This window comes from Leptidea sinapis, chromosome 36 (genome assembly GCF_905404315.1).
Source record: "Leptidea sinapis chromosome 36, ilLepSina1.1, whole genome shotgun sequence".
NCBI lineage: Eukaryota > Metazoa > Arthropoda > Insecta > Lepidoptera > Pieridae > Leptidea > Leptidea sinapis.
Window position 1 is genome coordinate 1656063 of NC_066300.1, and position 25059 is coordinate 1681121.

At 33.5% G+C, this 25059-nt stretch overlaps 1 protein-coding gene across 1 annotated transcript; it reads left to right on the forward strand.

Moving 5' to 3' along the window:
* The first annotated feature begins 14605 nt into the window (after window positions 1-14605).
* Window positions 14606-21624, forward strand: LOC126975524 (pro-resilin). The gene is made up of 2 exons (XM_050823463.1): window positions 14606-14731; window positions 20784-21624. Exons 1-2 carry the CDS (start codon window positions 14714-14716, stop codon window positions 21258-21260), a joined length of 495 nt encoding a protein of 164 aa, XP_050679420.1. The 5' UTR covers window positions 14606-14713; the 3' UTR covers window positions 21261-21624.
* Window positions 21625-25059: the final 3435 nt, after the last annotated feature.

Genomic DNA, 25059 nt, shown 5'->3' on the forward strand with positions numbered 1-25059 from the left:
CACAATAACTCATAACTAAACTATCTGATCGTTAAACTACAGTTCAATTTTATTTATTAAATTATATTCGCACAAAATCTATCATCAAATGTTAGGCATTCACGATGTGTTGATTGGAATCAACTCCTTTGTACGGTGTTTACAGGATGATACGACGTCTTTCATCTTTTTTGAGAGGAGCAAAATACGTATTGAAGACCCTGAATCGGGGCCCCTATATCGGACACGGGTGTATACACCCCCTACCGACTAAAAACTGTTACAGCGAAGCCGGGTGGGGGCCTCGGAGGCCAAACGGGGCCCATATGAGATGCCTCAATCGCTGTTATCATATGGTGTTTGAAGAGTGTATGAAATGAATACTCCCGGTATTTCACTTCTGAGTTGCAGAATCGGATTTCAACTAGTAATTTAAATCCAACTGTTAAAAAATTCCAATCAGTGATACTTATCTTTGATTGAATAGAGTGGCCGTTGAGTTTCTCTCCTTCTTCCGAACATATGGTAAATCAGTAATTTAAAAGAAATGTTTATAGTGACGATTCAAAAGCTCTTAGCTTAAACATAATTGAAAAAAGTTTATTTGACTTTGACTTACCTATTAAACAAAAGGTGGTTCACGAGTGGTTGCCAGTTGAAGGTTTTTTCGCCGCTGCCAGCCTCACCAAACAGTTTTATGTAAGCACTTTTTGTGTTTCGGTTCGAAGGGCGCCGTAGTTATTAATGAGTTTAGACTTAACATTTTTCAAGTCTTTTAAGGTGACGAACGTATTCGCTCAAAATTTTGTTAAGTTGGTTCTGTTTCTGCGCAGGCCACCTAAAGTTGTATAGTAGTAGTTTCAGGTAGGAAGTAAGGCTTAGCAATTTTGTCATTACATGACTTAAAAGATGGACTAGGAGTTTCTTATCAGTTCTTTTCCCCATGTCCATAGCCCATTTACGAACTGATGTAGCTTCATAAAGTTTACCAATTTTTGTTGCAATATGTTATTGTCACTCCCTCAAAAAAATTTATTTATATTTATATAAAATATATATATATTCTATTTCAGGTAAAATAATAAGAATCTTAAGTGGCATTGCATTAAGTGACGACCTGTATAGCCGAGTGGATAGCGATCAAACCTACTAAACTAGAGGTCCCGGGTTCGAATCCCGGTGGTTGCCAGCATTTATATGATGAATATGGATGTTTGTGTCCGAGTAATGGATGTTTAAATGTATTTATCTATGTTTAAGTAAGTATATTGTTTTAAATATATCGTTGTCTTGCAACCCATAACACAGCCTACATGCGTAATTTGGGGCAAGATAATTTGTGTAAAAAGTGTGTCAATATTATTATTGTAGTAGTAGATATTTGGGTAATATTGGGTAAACGATTTACTCGTCTCATAATTTCTTAAAAAAAAAAACAGTAAAGAAATGACACACCAAGCCGACCTTAACACTTGCTTTAACATCAGTATGTTCGTCACAGCGAGGACCTTGACTTCTGACCTTGCTGCTTTGAAGCAACAACTTGTTATTGAATAAGGCTCCAGTTTCACAACCGAATAACATTTGAATTTATTAAAATTACAATTCGCCAAGTGACACGACGAGGGCGACACAAAATATTACGTGCCTACAGCTATACCTATGCGTGTATAAGAAAGAAGTACAATAAGCATATTATTTCATTTGAAACATGACAATGCTTAAGTATAGCTTATTTACAATATAAATATTTATTTTGTATTCTTTTCTTATTTTTAACCACAAAAGCCGTTAAAAGCGCACAATTAACTGTTAATCCTCAAGCACATTTGCTTTTTATCCTTTGCACAAGAAGCCGGCTAGATTATGGGTACCACAACTTCGCCTATTTCTGCCGTGAAGCAGTAATGTATAAACATTACTGTGTTTCGGTCTGAAGGGCGCCGTAGCTAGTGAAATTACTGGGGAAATGAGACTTAACATTTTATGTCTCAAGGTGACGAGCGCAATTGTACTGCATTGTAATAGGTAAGGCGTATCAATTACCATCAGCTGAACGTCCTGCTCGTCTCGGCCCTTATTTTCATAAAAAAAAAAAAAATTTGACTTTTTTTCTCTGAAGAGTAAAGTAATTTTTACTTTGTGAAAATTATTTAAGCATGTGGTTGATAACTGTAATTGTTAGTTGCATTTAGTAAAATATATATTGCCTGTATCGTAGTATATAATGCAATAATGTATACAAATGTTGGTATTTCTAAATAAATAAATAAAAGCAATATTCCATGGTGTTATTAACAATACCCTATTTCATCTTACTGCAGAACCATTAATCCTAATAACAAAATTTACAGAAAACCCCATAATTAATACAGTAAATTAATGAAATAAAGTATTTGTATTTGTAAAAAAAATGTAAGTCCACAAACTGCCGGTTGCCGCGCACAAAGCAATTATCTGTATCTGACATTTACACCAATCATCTTATAAAAGTGAATATATTATAATTATTGAATACTGTAATCACTTATTGTAATACCACAAGCCTAAGGAAAAAGACTCGTGATATTAAATTGTTCGTTCTTGTAATTCCTCTGGTGTTATAAAAGAGTACGGGTCGTGGTGATCAAATCCTATCAGGTTACCCGCATATATACTTTTATCCTCCTCAACCATATTAATAAAAGGCATAAGAGGCATTTATTTTCTCAAAATTGATTACTTTAGAATTCTTTTTAATGTCATTTATAATATATTAGATACTACTACCGCTTCGGAAACAAATGGCGCTCTGAGAGAGAAGAAGTGGCGCAAGAAACTCAAATAAAAACCTTTTACGCATATTCATCGCCCTATAAAAGACTTAGTAACTCGACTTCTATGTAACAACTTTGTTTGTTTCTGGTGTTAACCCTATTGTTAATGTCTTGCGCGCCTTGTCACTTTTACTCATAAAATAATTTAAAATTCCTTGGAATTGGGACAATCTAATAACTAATTAATGTTAATCAAATTAACTCAACTTATAGCTTTCCGAATGGTTAGTAGATACTTACATTAAATAAGTAATACGACAATTTTCTACAGTAATAAATTGTCTTAATTTATATACGATTCGCAGCATCTTGCAAAACTCCTACATTAGGATAAAACTCAATTGTAATTTCTAATAGAATACGCGATAAATTGATCTGGCTATAAATGAAAGTATAAATAGTAATAATGCGTCATCTTGGTTTTGTGAAATCAGGTATAATATTATTCTTCAAACATATTAGATATTACAAATCACATACCGCTATCGACTAACAATAATCTTGATAATAACATTACGTAACAAACAACGGGAGAAATCTTAAATTTGAATATTCATGAAGTGAATTGTTTAATATAGTATTACTAAATTGTATAATATCTTAATGTAATCTGCAATTTAATTTTTCTCTTTTGCTGTAACTCTGTTTGCAAGTTCGACAAGTTCCTCCAACCTCTTCCATTCGAATCTATCAGTATCCACTCTATTCCACATTACTCCTGCCATTCTGAAGTCATCACCTTTTTAGTGGCCTATCTCTTTTCCTTTTACCTTCTCTGGGATATCATGTGCCATATGAATATGAGTTTTCTTCATTTTTGAACCAGAACTTTTGTTCTTTTTATGTCACTTTTATCAGTCTCATTTTTTTAAATTCATAAAACTTCTTTTCGTCCCTTACTGATACATTGGGAGTTTGTTGTACTTCTTACGAGTATATTAATTAAAACGCAATATTGCTTTGTGTGGCTTTTTCCTACGAACATAAGCAAGGAACGGACTGGTCAGTAATTCTGGCTACATATAATTAATAAAACCCTAAGGTTAACTGCATGGGTGAGCAGCGGCAACCATAGGACTTTAAGTCTTTTGTTTTATGTTTTGTCGGAAACATTAATTCTACTCTCGACCACTTTGGTCACCGTCTGGTCTCCGCCTCAACGTATTTGAAAGTGTCCTAATTATTTTAGTCTTAAACGATATGAAATATTAATTAATTATAGATTTGCATTATTTATATTCACATCATTAGTATTTTGTAATAAAACTTTGAATCTTTCACTTTTCAATGATATTTTAAAACAAGCTTTGCAACCAATATAGCAGCACAATCTATTAAAAGTGTGTTGTTAATGACTGTGCTATATTGGATGAAGTTTCATCAAAACACAACCAATGCGAACAGAAATCCAGCAGTTCCAGCCCTTTTAAAGGTGGCGAAAATTGCGATGAAAGATAAGGTTACATAGATAAATACAAGTGAAGGTAATCAATAAAAAGGCGAATATCTTGGGAGAAGACAACTCAGAATATATAGGGCCCAGATTTAAAAACCCTTTTGCCACTCTCTACTTGGGAGTGACAAGATAACTTCTCCAATAATATGCAGCTATATTTGTTATTTTAAAGAAAAAAAAATGTTTCCTTTGCAGAATATGCTTCTTCATTTCAAATTTTCCTCCAGAGTCCCCTTCCAAAATCTGATGCCTAATTAAAGAATATTTAGAATCCATATTTCTTTAGTCATCGATCCTGAATTAACATTCCAATATGCCAATATTAATTTTCAAAACAACGAAAGTGCCATATTATACAAATCCCAATTTAGAAGTAGGAATTCATACCATAGATTGATTGAAAAGAGATATCAGAACGTTTCATAGGCTGCTTACTGAAATACGAAAAGCAGGAAATACATTAAAATATTAATTTCGGATCGCCAATTATTTATATTTGCGATTAAATAAAGAAATTGGCCTAAATAATACGATTAGAACATTCCAACATATAGAATCATACTAAAAAATTGCGATCTCTTGACCCGAATTTTAAAGACCACTTTGAAATAAGGTCACGAACTGATAAGAAATAGTTGGGCGATATTATGTGCGTGTGTGTCGTATAAAAAACATTTAATCTTCTAACGTTATCGTCAACTGAATGCAAAATGCTTATTGATAGTTACCACACTGGCCTTCGATGAGGACTTTGGGCATTTTAGTTTGCATTTACACGTTTCTATCGTCATCTTTTTATATCTTATAGGTGCTCGGACACTCGAAGCGTTATAGAGCAGGACTCCGGTCAAAATATGTGAATGCTGTTACATATGCACAGATACAACACCAAGGAGTCATATTTTTTATTCTGAAACAAAATTTTAAGATTACTCATTGAACGCTATAATCTAACACCTATTCGAAAAGATATCCAACCAGGGAATAACTGATGCCAGAAACTCAACGGGCTTCATTTTTAAACAGAATTTTATGACAATAATATTTCTCATTAAGTAGCCTGAGGTCAGTGTTCCTTTCCAAAGTACTGGTATAATTTAGAAAGTAGTTTATACTATAGTAACCTTAACCATACAAAAAATTATTAACAATAGTCTTGAATTTCGCAACTCAGGTGTTTCATGCAATTTCTGGGATTGGGTTGGAAAGGTATATTATTACATATGACCCGACTTAACCAAATACTAGGCATAACAAGTTCAAGTATTTTCGTAGTGTTAACATTATGATTATCACAATTTCTAGGAAATTCGCTAATGTGCCCAGTATTATTATGAAAATTAAGAGAAAGGAATCAGTTAATATGCTAACTTCTTAACATTTATTTTTTTATTAATTCTCTAAGAATAAAGTAGCATCAATAGCCCTAATTTCGCAGCAGAAAAATGGATTAATATCGGCTCCTCCGCTGTAATTTAGGGTGATTAGTAATTTCAAGGAATACAACAGATGCGCCGAAGATAAAGTAGGGCGCTGTGCATTACATATATTAGATTTTTTTGCTATTCATATTATCTTATTGATACTAAACCAGTTCACGATGTTAGAGAGAACATAGTATACTTCGTCGTAAGTCAAGTTACTTATTTATTTTCATTTTAAATATGGTTGAAGTGTCATACCAATACTAGCTTATATTTTTACAAGATAAGGTAAATCATAAACGATGATAATGAAGAAGAGCGGACCAATAATAGAACCTTGTAGTACCCCCACATTGAGAGAAGAAATTCTCCATCCCTTCATATCGATGTTCTAAATTCTATTTTTAAATATTAAATCAGAAGATCGAGCTAAGCAAGAACAGTAATTTAACGTCCCTTATTAAAACCAAACTGTTACAAGACAGCAACTTACGAGATTTAAACTGTGCAAAAATTTTTACTTTAAATTAAAAAATTACTTTTCCAAAAAATTTTAAGGGTTGGTAATACTGAACGGGACGAAAGTTCTTCTGAACTCTGGTTAATAGAAAAAAAAACGGTTAGGACGAAATTTCCATTAATGTACTAAACTAAAGCAATGTACTTTTTAAATACTTTTGTTTAATTTTGGAATCACATATACACACTCTGCCAAAATTTCAGTTGTCTAACTATTGTGCTTTATGAGATACAGTCTGCTGACAGACAAACGGACAGTTTGCTTGTCGGCAGGCTGAAATACTTAGCAATAGGATTCTCAAATGGATACCCTTCATAGGTTAGAAAGTGATTTCAAGTCTCAGTAAACAGCGTAAATGGCTGTTCACTATTGACACAAGATTGAAATAGCGCCATCATCAGTTGCAATAATAGTTATATCAGGTTGAGATATGCCTATCTATGGGGGCATTTGACCTTGCTATCACTCAGTAGCCTTCAATTTACTGAAGAACGGATTTAAATCTTAAATATAATACGATTTTGAAGTGTCTATTAGATTTTGTTACACCAAATTCGAGTTTCGTCATGCAAAATAGACAGAACCGTTGATTCTCATAACGGTCTCACCGTCACCCGTCTTGTACCAATATGTTTTCAGTTTTCAAATTCATATATAGCGTGACGCTAAAATGGCGACATTAAATAAACACCCGTGTGTTTATATACAACTAGTTAACCGTAATCATAAAAAAATTTTGAAGACTAGCTGACCCGACAGATCTTGTTCTGTACATAATAAATATTTAAAAAAAACTACGTTCAGAAAAACCGACTTCAAAAACCCAAAAGTAAAATAACTCAATAGAGATTTAATTTAATACACCTCTTATGCAAATCTTATACCTTTAATATTAATAAAATACTATTATTTGTATGTGCTACCTATTGATAGGCTTTAAGTCTGTAATATATATAGAAAATGTTACAAATATATAAAAATTCTCATAAGTTATTCATATTAAACTATTCTTTCAATTTGCTGTCTGAACGAGGGGTTACACATCAAAGGAAACACAAAATTGTTGTTTTTATTTTATTCCGAGCATTTTCATATTTATTCACCTTTTAAACCTTCTCTGGACTTCCACAATTAGCAAAATCGGTACAGCCGTTCTCGAGTTTTAGCGAGACTAGCGAACAGCAATTCATTTTAATATACATAGATTAAAATACATAATTCAAATAAATCAATCAAATTTCCATAATATCATTTCGGTACAACCTGTAAGAAATCTAGTAGCCGCGTACTAGCGTAAACACTGACACCTTTTTTTTTTCTTTTTTTATTTAGGGGTTTTTATATGTATATACATGTCAGCTCCATTATAATCTAAGTACATTAACACTAAAACAAAAGAAAAACAAATTTTAAACTTAACATAAACTAAAAAAAATTGATAAAAGGAAAAGCAAGTTATACAGTCTTCAACAAATAAGACTTATGGATTCAAACAGACTTATGGCATCCTTAGACGCAGGACGGGCAAGTATATTTACACACTGACACCTACTTCTGGCCGTCTTATGAGAACACGTAAGGGTGATAAAATTTTTTTTTGCTAAATATGTAATTGGTATGTTTGAAAATTTGAAAATTTTAATTTTTACTTATCCTTAACAGCATTCTTATCTTCTGTTCACAGTGTCAGCACTTTATATGATAAAATTATCTCCCCGTCATTAGGGTCCCTGCCACTGGTGTATGCGGAAACTGCTAAAAATGCTTGGAAAGTTGCCTGTCCAAATGAAAATTACCCTTTAAACATGCGACCACAAAAGCTTTGGGATGAGCCACAGTGCAAAATCATTCACAAAAGGATATTATTATCAAGTCACAATATTTCGGATCAGGCTCGTTTTATTGCTGTTAGCGACGGCTATCCTAGAGCCGAATGGAATTTCACGTGACGATGGTAAGAGGCCTGATGGCATGACGTTGATTCCTTGGAGTCGTGGAAAGCCACTGGTGTGGGATGCGACTTGTGTGGACACGCTAGCCCCCTCTCATATTGAACATTCATCTAGAGCGGGAGGTGCAGCGACGGAATCTGCCGAAAACCTAAAGCGGAGGAAATATGCATCACTCGGTGATGGATACATATTTGTTCCCTTTGGGGTGGAGACGATGGGTCCTTGGGGTTCATCGGCATAAAAACTCGTAAAAGAGCTATCCAGGCGTCTAACCGATTTAACAGGTGACCCAAGATCTGGTACGTATCTCTGTCAAAGGATAAGTTTGGCTATACAAAGAGGTAACGTAAGGTAGCTTCATGGGCACCTTACCTGCCGATAGCGATCTTAATGATATTTTCTATTTGTAATTAATTAATTTTCTTAGATTATTTAAGTTTTATTTTATTATTATTTATATAAATAGCATTATTAATTATTAAGTAATATGTAAATAATTTGAAATATTAAAGTATAACTTTTAGATTTGTGAATATATATTGTAACAAGCGTAATTATTTTCAAATAATACGTATTGGACGTTATTGTCGCATTTTATTTTAGTAATTGTAGCAGTTATACATTGTCTTAACGAGATTTATGTTATCATGTGTGTAAAAACTTTAATAGGCGTTCCGTCTTTTTCCTAGCCTCAAAGTTATTTTTACTTTAAATTTTAGATTTATTTTTTACGATGATGGTTATATAGCTCTGCCCGTGTGTTCATTTAATATTATAGCGCTACGCATAATACGTTTATTATTATACTTTTTTATGAAAACAAGGGACGAGTCGAGCAGGACGTTCAGCTGATGGTAATTGATACGCCTTGCCCATAACAATGCATTGCCGCTCAGGAATATTGATATACCCAATAATTCTGAGCGACACTACTATTGCGCTCGTCACCTTGAGACATAAGACGTTAAGTTTCATTTACTCAGTAATTAAGAAATAGGCGCCGTTTTGGTACCCATAAACTAGCCGGTATCGTATGCAAAGGAGCCTCCCACTTTTTTATTCGCAGCTTTATATGCTTCTTCAACGCTCTTGTGATTCCTCTGGTAACGAGTATAGACTGAGGTAATCTGATACCATCGGGTGACCGTACGTATGCTCGTTTGCCCCCCACTTATTAAAAAAGTTAAATTTTATTGAAATTTCATAATACGTGGCAAATTACCTTCGGCGAGTAACTTTTCGAGGAGACAACGAAATATTCTATTAATCTAACTTAGTAATAATTATGATAATGACATTTAAATAAAATGTATAATGGCGTCAATGTGAATATGGTAGTTTCATAATCATCAATGCATAATGTAAAAATTACATTCATATCATAGACGGTCACAGTTTAAGTTGCGTTGGAGTCGCATGTCTTAAGAGGACGGCGGTTTGGAAATCATTTAAATTTTATTTAACTGTTATGTACAATAATAGTCAGTGTTAATTCCGCAAATTTTTATACATAGTCGACATGCAATAGTTTATCATTTTTTTTTAACTTTATGGCCCTAGTCAGACTTTTGATAATTTTAGATAAGAAAGTTTTAAAAAAGATGTTTTGATGATCTGACGTTAAGTGATCATCACCGCCCACTTTCTCTTGTATCACCAGAGGAATTACAGGACCGTTGCAACCCTTTTCGGTATACGATTTTTTTTGAAGGAGCCCATGTCGTTCTGGAAACACCGCACAAGGAAGCTTAATTGAGGTACCGGTCATGGTTTGTTAAATTGTATTTATATTAAAACTACTCTGGAACTTACACTTAACACACTTTACACAACAACTCACACGTCTTGGCTGTACTTGTTTAGATTTTTAATGTCAGCAATACTTCATAGGAATGTGCATAATATATAAATAATAAACTGGTGTAACTGTATTGGTTAAGCAATAAAAGTATGGGCGAGAGGCAATAGCCAAAGTCTTCGAACTTAAAAAAACTTATATTAACTCTTAAATTAAATTTATGTAAAATCGCGATTTGTTCATGACGTGTCCAGTGCGCATTGTCAAATGATGAAATGTCAGAATTATGTGAGCTCTTCAACTTTTTACCGCGAAGTGGAATCTAATGAGACGCACATAGGTGGAGAATGGAGATCTCTCGACATTGCGTTTGTATCAATTCTATACAAATCAAGAAATCGACTGATCGTTATGAATCATACATACTTAACATTTTCTAGTCGGGTCTAGTGACTCGAAATATAACTGACTCTTAGTCTACTTTCTTTGACATAAATTACACGAGTTTAATATTCTTATAATATAGCTGAATACTTCAGTAATAAAATATTTATAGACACACAAAATGGATTTTATAAGTATAAGAGAAGATATTATATTCTATATTCGATATGTAGTTGTCCATTATTTTGTCTTAGTTACTTTTATTATTTTTAACAACAACATAACTAAACAAAAGAAGTAAAAATAACAATAACAAAAATTGTAATATTTGAATTCACACGATATGAGTCCAACAGTTCTGCAAGCGGTACTTTATTGAATTGTCGATATGACGCCAGATTGCGGACAATACAGATTTTACCGCCTCTGTGGGCGACTTTTATTGAGGTTGGAATTCAATTTTAAAGTGTTTATGTGCGTCAAAGGAAGTTACTTAATAAATATATTTTGGTCGAAACCACATGATGTTGAATATTATTGGCCAGCACTCAGAACGCCAACTCAACACATATCCCAAAATTACAAAAACTAGTGGCTTTAATTCAAATTGAACTTTCAATCATATAACGTTAACCACGTTAAAATATGTCTTTAAGACGGTCTCATAAAAAAGCAGGAGAAATAAATAGAAATGTTTGGTCTTTCGAATTAAATCAAAATACTTAACAACCTCTACGCTCTTGTTGGACGTACACCAAATAGTTCCCAAACAGTATTTATTTATGAAAATAAGGGACGAGACGAGCAGGACGTTCAGCTGACGGTAATTAATGCGCCCTGCCCATTATAATGCAGTCCCATTCAAGATTATTTATAAACCCAAAAATTCTAAGCGGCATTACAACTGCGCTCGTCACCTTGCGACATAAGTCTCGTTTGCCCAGTAATTACATAAGCTACGGCGCCGTTCAGATCGAAACACAGTAATACTTACCAATTACTGCTTCAAGTTAGAAATAGGAGCCGTTGTGGTACCCATTATCTAGCCGGCATCTGGTGCAAAGGAGCTGTATCAAACAGTATCCTCGGTATAAACACCATTTATCCATTCCCTTTTGAAATTATATACTATAATTTGATTCGACAACCCTATCTATATAATCAGACGTGAAAAGAACGCGCTGCTACACGAAAATTGGGGATTACCTGACTTCCATAGTCCATCTCATCCTATATAGAAATCTGGTATACATTAATAAAAATTCTTAATTTGTTTCTATTACTTATTAAGTACGTACCTATATAAATTGTTAATAAACATGTAAATATATATCTATGTGGAGACGGAGGCCCTTTTATGTATTTTAAAGTAACAAAAAAGAAAAATAAATAGATTATATCTGCCTACTCTATGGTATGTATTAATTTATCACTACACTAACACTTTATATTTCTAACAAAAAAATAGACATAATAAATTCTTAAGAACTTTATTCTTTATTTATTTATAAAACTTACAATACACATTCAGACACTTACTCAACAAACGCACACATACACACATACCCACACCTTATTAGTGTTAAGTAGGTACCTACTTAGTGATTATAGATATGGAAGAGCGGGATCTGGTGACACAGGTTTTGTCACCTTAAAGAAGGTCCCAACCAATTATATCATGTAACATAACTTTTGGTACCAATAAAGATTCCGCTAAGAATTGTCGTTAACCCATTCGTCACTTGTTTCACCTCTACACGAGGCATCTTTAGTAGATGTTGTCTCGCCGAATTCTGAAACGAGACTTCTTGTTTATTAAAATTAAATTTAAATATAATATTTATAATAATTTATCTGTCAAAATCACTCCCCTGTGAGCACGTTGTTAAGGGAGAAGAATAAACGTCGGCATAGAGAAAAATAGTTTTACCACGGAAGTTCCATACTTCGATGGCGTTTTAAAGGAATGAGAATGACTTTATTTTTCACTCGATGTAGCTGGTTGCCCCAATGACCCCGAGTAGAAGCTACTAGTCATTTAGTAATTTATATTTACTATCAATAGAACTGAATAAAAAAATAAAAAAAGTTAATAAACTGGAAATATAAATAAAAATGCAGCTTCGCCAGCAGTTTCAACCATACTGCATTTCTTGGAGGGGTTCAGATATCCTCACAGTCTGAACAATGACTCATGATTTTATACCTCCCTACCATTCTGGGGAAAGGCTTTCACCCTTAAGCCGTTGATAGCCCCTTTACTTTTTGTTTTTAGCTGCAATAAAAGAAAGCTTAAGACTTGAAATAATCTTCCCTTGTCTATATATATTTTTGTCATCGAATCAGTTTCAATAAAGTAAAAACTTCAAGCACAGTTTTACCGAAGTTATAATCGACATGACGAAGTGATAATTAAATAAATTCAAATTGAGATTTGCGCTGAATACAGGGACAGTCGTGAATGCTTAAATTTAAATAGTTTGTCTACAATATGAGGTTTTATGATCGGAGTTAACGTATAATCTGCTGTAGATGTACAACATCCTAACTAATATTAGTTACGCTTTCACATCTAAACTATACTCAATCAACCATTAAGATTTTGCAATCACTTTGTCAATCCACAACAAAACACATACTCATCTGCAAGCTGGCAGATAAAGGGTAATTTAAATGAATTTGAGCTCCCAGGTATGCACATTTATAACATATTTTCTTGGACTATATAATAGAGGATTGAGACCAGAATGTTTCGCATCAACGTTTGAATATATGAACATAAACGTACTATAATCAACTAGACGACAAATCGCCTATTAAAAGGTCGTCAAAAATATCCGATCGGCATTGTTTAAACTTAAATTACACATATACAGATAAAGGCGCGTACACCTTCCTTAAAGGCCGGCAACGCTCTTGTAATTCCTCTGGTGTTGCAAGAGAATGTGGGCGGCGGTGATCACTTAACACCAGGTGACCCGTACGCTCGTTTGTCCTCCTATTCCATGAAAAAAAATACAGATGACATTCAAACATTCATTCAAATAACTATCTTATTAGTTGGCAAGTTAGTTATATAACTTTGTAAATTAAAAACACTTACCTGAAATACAACCCTCCATCAAGAGTTTGTGATTGCGTGGCGTTGCATTCAAAGCGCGGTCAAAACACAACTAAACGAAAACTCTGCCTTATAGACGCGTCAGTAGTTTTGATGAAGACAATTTTGAGTGTAATTATTAGTCTAGTTGTCTATTGTACGTCATGTTAATATTTAAGAGAGTTTCTCTTCATTTATGTATATCATAACACAACATCTTACATCAACGTACGTAATTATGAATAATTAAGACGTGCACCATAATATGTAACAGATAGTTATTGGACATTCATCGTAAGCATGTTCTATACAATCAATTCAACTGTGCTCTTTACAGCCTTATAAGATGTATTTATGATCAACTAAGTTCTTGATTGCTTGTTGGTGTGATAAAAACATTAACACCTGCTATCATTGCTTTTTTCATTGAAAAGATGTAACACGATTGAATTACACATATTGCATCGCAAATATTGTCTCTAAAACTAGGATTCAATATCACTTACTGAACGTCGATAAGTAATAAACATTCGGAAATTTATGTCTCAGTCCTGAGAAGAAAGTTCTATTCTATTTAAATAAGATTTCGTTACAATTAAATTCATTATTTAAATAGCCTTATGGCCTGAGCCTTAATAATAGTTGTTAGGATTGGCAAAAGTGGAGAAGAAGTGCAGAAAGCTACGATTAGCATTCTACAATGCTATTGTTTGTTTGAGTTCTTCATAATACTGTCCAACAAGAGACAATTTGACATTCGGCATAATTTGATAAAATTTAATGTTAATGAAATATTTTTTCAGGTATAAAATAAGAAAATAAAACTTGTATCAATCATTAGCAGTGATCACTACCATTAAAATTAGAATAAAAATACTCTAAGCTTGGTGGTCTACCTTACACAAAAACCACACTAGGAATAATATAATAGAATAGACGGGGTCATATATCTCTAGACACTCATAAAAATAATTTCCTCAAGTGTACTGATGTTCAAATACATTATGAGGGTTACCTCCAGTTATAATAATTTAATAATAAATGGGATTCAAATAACCAAAACCAATTGAAATTATTAAAATGTAAGTTGCGGTCAACCTTCATTATCGATGACCAAAACCTCTCGAGACCCTCCAATTAGACAATTTCTTATAGAAACATCTCCCTGCGTTACACAAGCGATCCTTTCGCTGCCCCACCGTCTCTCGCGTCGTATATATCACCAACACTGGGAGGATCTTCACACAAGTTCTTCGTGAACCAAACTGTCTCCACACACACATCATGAAAGCATTCGTTGCGGTAAGTGGAGTGAAGTGACCATTGTGCAAGTGAAGCGACGTTCTGAAATAATTTGTGGATCGGAAGTGACGCTTGGTTTCCGAACGTTACTCGAAGGGTTTTTATTGCGCTGTAAAAAACTTAGATCTCTTTATTGCTGCATATGCCATAGGAATTGCAAACACTGAAAAAAGCCCATTTCGTTATTTCGGCAAAATGTTCACAATTAGACACATAATTAAATATCACTGAAAGAGTGGATGGTATTTAGTTATATTTGGAGAAGAAAGCAAAACGTTTTATATTTGTTCAAATTTAAATATTTGTATTCTATTTATTTGAATATTTTGTCATGTTTATTGTCTTTAAAGAACCTACGCCAAGAAAGTAGAGCGAAAAGGGCGGGAAAAGATACAGGGCATTTCGCTCAGTCACTTTTTCGTTTTATTGTTTCTAGTTTTGTCATCGTATCAAAAAAATTATCCAAACAATAATAGCAACATTATTTTCGGTAACAGCTTGAACAAATAGCACAAAACTTCTTACAAAACAATGGCAAGAGGTAATTAAGCTTCTCATATGTTTTCCTTCAATTAGTTACCATTAACGTATTCAAAGTTGAGACGAGACAATGGAGATTTAAATCTTCAGTTTTACACATCATCAATCTTATTGTGTTATTGTTTTGTGAAAAATTAAGTAGTTTCTGCTTCTTCTTTGTCTTTATGAATAAACTTGTTGAATTTGTTTATATCGGGAACCCTTTAAAATTTCGGGAAAATTTTACGTGCTTGCAATTTCATGGTGATCGGGTAAATGTTTAACGTTTGGAAGCATTACAAATTTACATTCTAATTTTTAATTTTAATTAACCAATATTTCTAATTTACAAAAACTACGCATTTGTCAAGAATAAGTAGAAGAATTTGACATGCCTTTTCAATTAAAATTCTAGAACGTTAGGATTTTGACGTAATCTCAATTACCTAGAGTAATATGATATGCCATTATGAGACTATTTGCCAACCTCTATTATGTGACTGAGGTGCTCTTTCTCATACGTATGTCGATTAAAAAGTATAACAAACGGTGAAGGTGCACAGTGCATTTCGGATTAAATTACGAATTTAATTTTTTATTTTATCCATCTCAAATACTTTGGAATATAATATTTATGTAGTGTATAATTCATTTAGTGGCGGCAATTTTCTAGTGTTAGATTTTATGTAGAAAATATACAGAAAATTTAAGTTTTTTAATCATATTTAAAATAAATTAATACTTTTTCTAGTGTAAGTATTTGTTGGTAGCTTGACTCCGACTAAAAAAATGATATTAGTAATTGTACGAAAAGTAAGTAGGTTCAATAATAAATTGATTAGCATTAATTATTATTGCTTCATGTGTGTTTGAGCCATGCATAGGTCAGGGGTCGGACAGATCATAAGCCATGCATTGCTGGAGCTAAACATTATAACTGACTTTATGATGATACTATCATATTCAACCCCGTTTAAAACTATGCGGAAACTAAGCGCAAATTTAAAGAAACTCCAAGTAATTGATTTTTTTTTTTCGTTAATATCTTTCGAAGTAACAAATTCGTAGAACAATTTAATCAAGTAACAACCGAAGCCCTAAGTTTTATTAAAATTCTGCGACATTTTCAAAGACAAATCCTGTACTGTTTTTCATATTACGTATACGGTTTTGTATTGTAGTGCCATTCCGCATTGCTGCAAATTATTTTTTAAAGATCTCCATTCTTATAAGTCAGAGTTTTTATTAGTTTGAGCCTTTAAGTAATATTTTGTATTCAATGGCCATGTATTGAAGCTTTCTCGCAACAATCGCGCGATACATATATTTATCTACCTATATGATGAATAGGTAATTCTTCCTCTATATTTTTTGTTTCAACTAAGTAAAAATTTAATGTGGCAAAGATGTCAGGTAAGCAACCTGACCCCACTCTCTGGTGATAAATTAACACAGCCAGCCTCGTGATACAAAACAGCATCATAAGCTTCTGTAGCCTCCAACAACCTTGTTTTTCCATTCCCCTCGAATATAGTAGCCCTCACCTGAATACCAAGCGTCCTCCGTAGAATCTATTCGATCATTTCGTAACTACCGATGGTTTGATTCTAAACACGATTGGACAGAACGTGGAGCGGTTGAAACATTTTACTGCGTATCGCTTAGAATAATATTTACTGTTGCAGAATAATAGAATTGCCACACTAAATCAAATGCAGTAACAATTAATATTTTTGTTGACATTTCATTAATTTCACGAGAAACTTTAAAGTGCGCGTAATTAAAGGCATCATGTTAATCAAAACAATTATATATTTATCAATCAATATTCATCAAAGCTATTGGTAAAAGAACGTGACCCATAGAATAATAAAAGCTTTGCGTAAAAATTAAAAGACGAAATATTTATGCTTTTTTCTTTCGTGTTCTATAGGAATAAGTTAAACTAATATGATCTTAATAAGTCGTTTATAACTTTACAAATGTTCATATTGAAATTATCAGGTTCACAGACTATAAATAATGATTCGGTGTCACATGAAAGTTATGATCTAAGCTCGCGTGACTTCCGCCAGGAAATGAACCGTAGACGTGATCGTATCAAGTTGGAAGCTTAACCTGAGAAGCTTGCCGAGGAACTCTGAACTTAGTTGTTACGTCAACTTACCACTCGAGTTACTACTTCGATTTGCAAGTTTCACTTCCATCGTTATTCCCATCACAATGTCTTGTGAGCAACCTGAACGCAGATTTAATTCCCGTTGTCTTCTTGAGTCTTTTGTGCCAACAATTTTTATTCTTTATTCTTTACATTGGGAACGCACTAAAAATCTAGATTAATTAAATCAAAAAAGCTTATGAGATTATCAAGTCATGTTCGAATCATTACAAAATTTATCCGTAATACCTTTCAAATTGTCATACGCAATTGAAATTGCTCGATTCACTGGACAAAAATTACTTTTCTCACGGCAAAGTAACCTTTCGTATAAGTCAGAGATCACATTCACTAGATGATCATGACGCAACACATAATGCACATCCTCACTCTATGACCCCAACTTTCACAATAATTCACACTTTGTGTTGTTATTATTTTTATGTTACGTAAAAAGTTCTATAGTCTATTGACTGTGCCCTGTGCCCTGTGACATTAATTTGTGTTCTTGAAATTATCGAAGTTGTGATTTATATAATAAATTACTTGTATTTTTTTATTCTCTCTCTAGATTTATACACTGTTTAGAACATTAAGCAAAAAACAAGGGAAAAGAACAATTTTGTTATTTGAAAGATAAAAAATTAAAATTTAGAAATAGTGCTGCATGTGATTTTATTTTAATTTCTTATGTCGAGCTATACTGGATAATTATTTCGGAATAAAATTTACGTCACTGTATAATTTTCTATACACACAAAGTAGCATTTTATTTGAAAAAAAAACAAATTAATTCATAAAACTGAGCTCGATTTCTCAGTGCCGATGAAACGAAATTGCATTTTTGCTTTGCGATATGAATCCTCTTTATGCTCTATAGACAAATACTTTACAATTTATTTAAAAACTGTAAATTATAGTCAATGCCATTGTTGTAGAATATAGTTAAATATGGATGGTATAATGAGAATGTCGACACGTAGTTACGACTAATGAAACTCTGATATTCTTGAAAATAAATTTGAATACTTAATTACGAAGACAGGCTACCAGTAGCTCAGTAATTCGCAGACAAATCACCGACATTATTTAGAATTTGGCACGTCATGATGAATCTGAATTTTATTTTTGTAACTGCAGAATAAGTTGTGTTGGCGCCATTCTCTAGCCGGTCTAGCATCAATGTCAATGAAGATAATTTTATAATAACCTTTGACACAACTTTCACATTCTAAATTCAATATTTTGACACAAAAATAATTATTCTCATATTAATTCTGTAATTAGTTTCTTTTTTATTATACTTTAGCTTTAAGGAATTGTCACAGTAATAATTAATAGTAGACTGTTAGTTTGTTATTTATCTTAAACTTTTTCAGACAATACAGTTTTTTGACAGTATACAAAAAAGTTATGACTTTTCGAAACTGCTATTTAAGCTTACTTGTACAAATATCATTTGAATTTTAATATAATATTTAATACATATTGCATTTTTGTAACCATTAAAGTTATCTTATGACACGTCCCAATTAATTTATGCAAATTGAATGACTAAAATAACAATTCAAATAATTTAAATTTTTACAACATGTCTAGATAATAACTTTAGAAAGTTCTTTTTGTATATTAATTGAATCTTTGCTATTTTTAGAATATTATTCATATTTTTATTAAACATTCTAATCTCAAATTGAATTTCGAAAGTGTAAGTCTCGCTTTAAGAATCTGTTAATATAAGTTTATTAATATTCGAAAAGTATTCAAACTGAACATGCATCAACCTTGCACATAATCTCATGAAAAACGTGAGTAATTCCATTGCATCGATATTAGCATCACTAATATTTGCGCAACGCACTTGAATAACATTTATATTTACATAAGTTTGCAATGAGAAGCAAATCATTGAGCAAATAGAATATAGAAAGTTGGAGCAGTCGCACAAACAAAACATTCTGGAGCAATTATTTCAAATTGAGAAGATTCGAATGACTTTCAAAATTTTGTTTTGATTCCATATTTCAAATCAATGTGTCATATTTGTAATTAGGGAAAAAAAATAACATAAAATGATTTAATTAAAGTTATAATACGTAAATATATCGCATTGTATAGCGACACCAGCTGTTGATCCGATTGCTATGAAACAGTATGTAGATTGACTATATGTTTTATTCTGCATTAATTATTGCATAAGTATCATTTAAAATTTATAACATATGGAACCTAGAGGGCCGCCGATGAGCCTTAATGTTGTAATAGTACCTACTAATATAAAATATGCAGAGCATTTGTAAAGACGTACTTCGAGGAAGCCTTAAGTTATGAAGACTTTCCATAGAGGCAAGCTTTTGACTTGTACAGGCTTTAATGCTTTTAACCTAATTACTTAATATTAAGTTAGAGAGATGAAATCAAAAATTTTGAAGGTGTGAACAACTGTCGACAACTTACAACTGTCAATTAAGTAGTTTTCGAATACAACAATTTTAATAACGTTACGAGACCAGAAAAAAATGTTTTCAGAGTTTCAAAGAAATAGACAACTCTTTGTTGATTTGTTTGTGAACGATGATTTTAGAAACAGTTACAGCGGTTATAAAAATGCGGTTCACATTAATGTATTGTGACAATCAACCTATAATATTTTTAATGTCTCTCTATTTCCAATTAGCTTACAGACAATAAATTGAAATAATACGCTACGAACAAAGTCACGTACTCTCGCTCGTAAATAACAAAAATAATTAACCTTCAGTTTTGAACTTGACTTCAACATAATATGAAAGGACACAAATAATATCTTTTATATGATACATGCTAAATTTCGGTAGCTTCTAGCATGTACATGTTATTTTTCACACTGCGCATAAGTATCTAGCTGTTTAACATTAAATAATAGCTTAGGACATGTATATTCTATATCCTATTTTTATTCAAAATAGGATATGATTTTACTTATTGAAAGCCAAAAACTACCACCCATTCGAAAAAGAATGCCTCAGACCTGAGATGCATTATTACTAATTATTTAAAAATTCTTTTTTTTTCATAAAAATATGGTTAGTACAATGTAATATCGTACAATAAAGCTTATTTTTTAATAGCCCGAGGGCGATTACTCCATCCACAATCTGTGGTATCATTAAGAAGGTCATTTATGTTATAGTAACCTTTACCACATAAACCTTTTTTAACAATTCTTTTGAATTTTGTAATACATATTTTGTAACATAAACAAAATGTCTGTTATTTTTAAATTTTCAGGCATTTTAGTGTAATTTTTTGTAAAAAGAAATAACTCCTATGTACTATATATGCTTAATATATAGTAAGTGACACGATTATTCATTGAAGTTTTTTTATTTGCAGTGCATAGCCCTGGCTTTGGTGGCGTGTTCCAGCGCCGAGGCCCCAGGCGGTTATAACTACAACCGTCCATCCGGGGGTGGCGGTGGATTCCAAGGTGGAATCTCCGGAGGCAGTGGTGGCTACCAGGCCGTTTCTTCCGGCTACCAGACCTCTGAAGGACAGAACGTAGACGCTGCCCTTCTCGAACAAGTTCGACAGATCCTACTGAAGGAAGAAGCCTCGTCTGGCTCTGGATACAGTGGCGGCGTCAGCGCTCCATCCTCATCCTACGGCGTCCCATCCTCTTCCTACGGCGTCCCTTCATCCTCATACGGCGTCCCTCACGGAGGCGGCCGCGTGGTCGGCATCAACCTTGAAGGAGTCCGTCAAGCTATCCAGGTCGCGCAATACGAGCAGACCGCATCCGGTGGCGGCTACCCCTCAGGACCCTCGACTTCCTACGGAACCCCATCCGGAAGCTACGGCGCCCCCTACTAAATCCAATTACCTCCCCAAGCGCTCTTCGCGTTATATTCGGCCAAGTTCCTTCCATCTCCGAACCGACCGAATGTTATAGAGTCAGGTTGACCGCCACGTACAATGTAGGTGGTAGTCCACTAGCCGTCCAACCAGGCCAACGCTTGCGACTGTGCACGCACACGGGTTACCCACCGGTCAGCCAGGCGTTGCTGTCAAAATTGACAGATGACTAATCTGTCATTTTTGACAACTGTTACAACGAAGTGGCTCACCGATGTGGTCAACTCTTGTTTGTATAAAGTATATTGTTAAGTTTAGAATAGTTTATTTGTAAGATTGTTTTTTTTTATTTACCAAAAATAAATACATTTCGACACCGTAATATGTATTTTTTTTCCTATTACTCTCATCTCTCACAAACATACTTTATTCAGTTAAAAACGAATACATTACTAGTCTTCAAAATTCTTTAAGGACCGTTTTCTATTGCACTCCAAAGCTAACTAGCATATATACAAACTGACAGTCCAATATATTATGTTAACACCAGGAACAAACATAAACTTATTTTTTATTGAATTATGCGTTATTTTGCGGACAAGTGACTCTATCATTGATTCCAATACTCATGGGTTCTCTTACAATATAACTAGATCATCAGGGAATCTTAGATGGTGCAGACGCGATCCATTTATATTTAGGCCTAGATGATCCCATTATTATTACCTCTACATTTGCTCTAGTACTGTCGAGAATAACTTTGGTGAGAGTGGGTCACCTTGCCTCACTCCCCTGTTGATCGGAAAACTATCTCCTACCTGGAGATTCTAATTTCATGCTTGCTTTACCCGCGCTAAAAGTTTCATATATCTACATAAGCATTTTGGACCCTCTGCTCCTAAGACTTTGCCATACAAATTTATGTTTGAAGCTGTCAAACGCTTTGGAGTAATCTATGAGTGCTAGGTAGCTGGGTTTGTTAAATTCATTATATTTTCGTATTAGTTATCAGATGACGTATATGTGATCGATTGTATTAAACATTTTTCTCAACCCTGCCTGTTGTACCGTTTGATACATTATTACAAAATTCAAAAGAATTATTAAAAGACGCTTATGTGGTAATTTATACTTAGGTTACTATAACATAAGAGACTTTCTTAATGATACCACAGATTTCAAATAGATTTGAGTGTGTCGAAATTTTATTAAAAAAAAGACAAACCCGCTAAGTTTCGAAGAAGGGCACGTTTTTCTCAGGTCTGAGGCGTTAATTTACGAATGAGTGAGTTTTTGACTTACAATAAGTGATTTCATATTCTACTAGCTGACCCGACAGACGTTGTTCTGTCAATAAACGGTTCGAGAGATATGGTAAATGCATGGGTGAGCGCGTGGGTGGGATTGTGACACGACAAACTATATATGTAAACCTTCCTTAAGCTTCAACGAATCTATTACAAAAGATTTCATTGAGATCGGTCGAATAGTTTAGGAGTTATTAGGGAACATACAAACATACATTCTCTTTTATATATATAGATTGAATAAATTTTTATTTGTCAATATGTTAGCGAGAGGTTTCATGTTCATAATACTAAGGAGGTACTGCCAAACCTATTAACGACTTGTCAATCAAAATGGGTTAGAATATCAATAGACTCTTACCTTTTCTATCTTGCGTATCTACGTTAGAGATGTTGTTCTCTCTCGCTCTCTCTCTGTTTGCCTATATGCTAGTTTATTTTAGCCTATAGCTATGAGGATTCCTATTCTAAAAACATAAACTATAAAGTTAAGAGGAACTAAAGCCTTTCGATTGAATGGACATAGTGTTACCAAGTTACAGTTGAGATATTCGTAATAAAGGTCAGGGTCACAGTTTTCAGTAAAGATTGTGGTCTCTTGAAGGCCAGTAAGGTTGGTAGTTTGATCCAGGCTTTCAGGTTGCCAATAGGACCGAAGTAGAGTAACCTTCGCTAACTAAGGCCTCTAAATTGTTTAAGTGGTATAGTAGCCATGTGGTTGAGTGACGTATGGTTCGAAAATCTTGGTATGTCTTGTTCTACTCACTATGAACGGTTGACTCAGTTGAAAGAGCGCTCAGACGGAAACCCGAGAGGTTGCGGGTTCAAGTCGCCCATTGTTCACAAATTTTGGTTACAAATTTAATTTAATTAGTCTTATCCCCTTTTTTTCCGAATTTACAAGAAACAGCTCTTTCGAACACTCCCCATGATAAATGCAATATAAGGCACACAAAAGGCGACGTCTGTTTTTGTTTCATGCAGCTCATTCGGAAGGCAGATTTCCTTATTTCCAGATTTCAGAGAGAAGAACGAGCAAGACTCTACGGTTGCTCTTTTCAAAACAGATTGGTATTACAAGTTCTTATTTTCTATTAAATTTACTCAAACGTCAAATACTAAATGCCTTACGAGTAATTAAAAAAATGTAAATTAATAAGTAAAAACATGAGCACATACATAGTATAGTACAATACAGTAGAGGCATCAATCCACACATACCTTAAATAAAATAAAGCGAGCATTTTATTAGCTATTATATAAAAAAATATAAAAACTTTAATTAAAAAAGTTAAATAAAAGAAATAAAAAACATGAAGCAGACTTCCCTTCCTTCTCAATCATCAATTGATAAGACAACTTAAATGAACCGATTTCAAACTTGCATATATATTTAAACAGGGTATCTACAAAATGTCTCAACAACATTTTTTCTACAATCTACACATTAATATTGTGTTGACAAGAAAACGTTTAGTGTAGTAAAGGAAATGGTGGAGTGGATACTCTTGCCTAATAACTCATTAAAGAGACTTATTATTAAAGATGGTTACACAAGTTACGTAGTAAGTAGCATCCGTAATGATACATCGTAAGACAATCTCCTCTGTACGTACTAATAAATATTAAATAACATGCACATAATATCATATGATTAATATATCACAAGGTAGCTTTTTAATTTTTTTTTATGGAATAGGAGGACAAACGAGCGTACGGGTCACCTGGTGTTAAGTGATAACCGCCGCCCCCATTCTCTTGCAACACCAGAGGAATCACAAGAGCGTTGCCGGCCTTTAAGGAAGGTGTACGCGCTTTTTTTGAAGGTACCCATGTCGTATCGTCCCGGAAACACCGCACAAGGAAGCTCATTCCACAGCTTCGTAGTACGAGGGAGAAAGCTCCTTGAAAACCGCACTGTGGAGGACCGCCACACATCCAGATGGTGGGGATGATATCCTAACTTGTGACGTGTCGTGCGAAGGTGGAATTCGGCGGCAGGAATTAGGTTAAACAGCTCTTCGGAACACTCCCCGTGATAAATGCGGTAGAAGACACACATTTAATAATTTTTACTTTAGTTAAGAAAATAATATATCTAATATATAAAATTCTCATGTCGCGGTATTTGTAGTTAAACTCCTTCGAAATTAAAACCGATTCTCATGAAATTTTGAGTGCATATTGGGTAGGTCTGAGAATCGGACAACATCTATTTTTCATCCCGCAAAATGTCAAGGGTGGTCCATGCCAATTTTTTTTTTTGACATTTTTTTTATTTGTTTGATTATGAGTCAGCATTAAAAAAATACATACAACTTCAAATTTTCACCCATCTACGATCAACAGTTACTTTTGTATCGCGATTTTAATATCGGCAATACAACGTTTGCTGGGTCAGCTAGTATATATATAATAATCAATTTAATAGACAGGGGTTGGGGGGTTTTAAATTTTACTACGTTTCTTTTCATTTCTTCTTATTAAATCAACTTTTTTGCAGTACAATA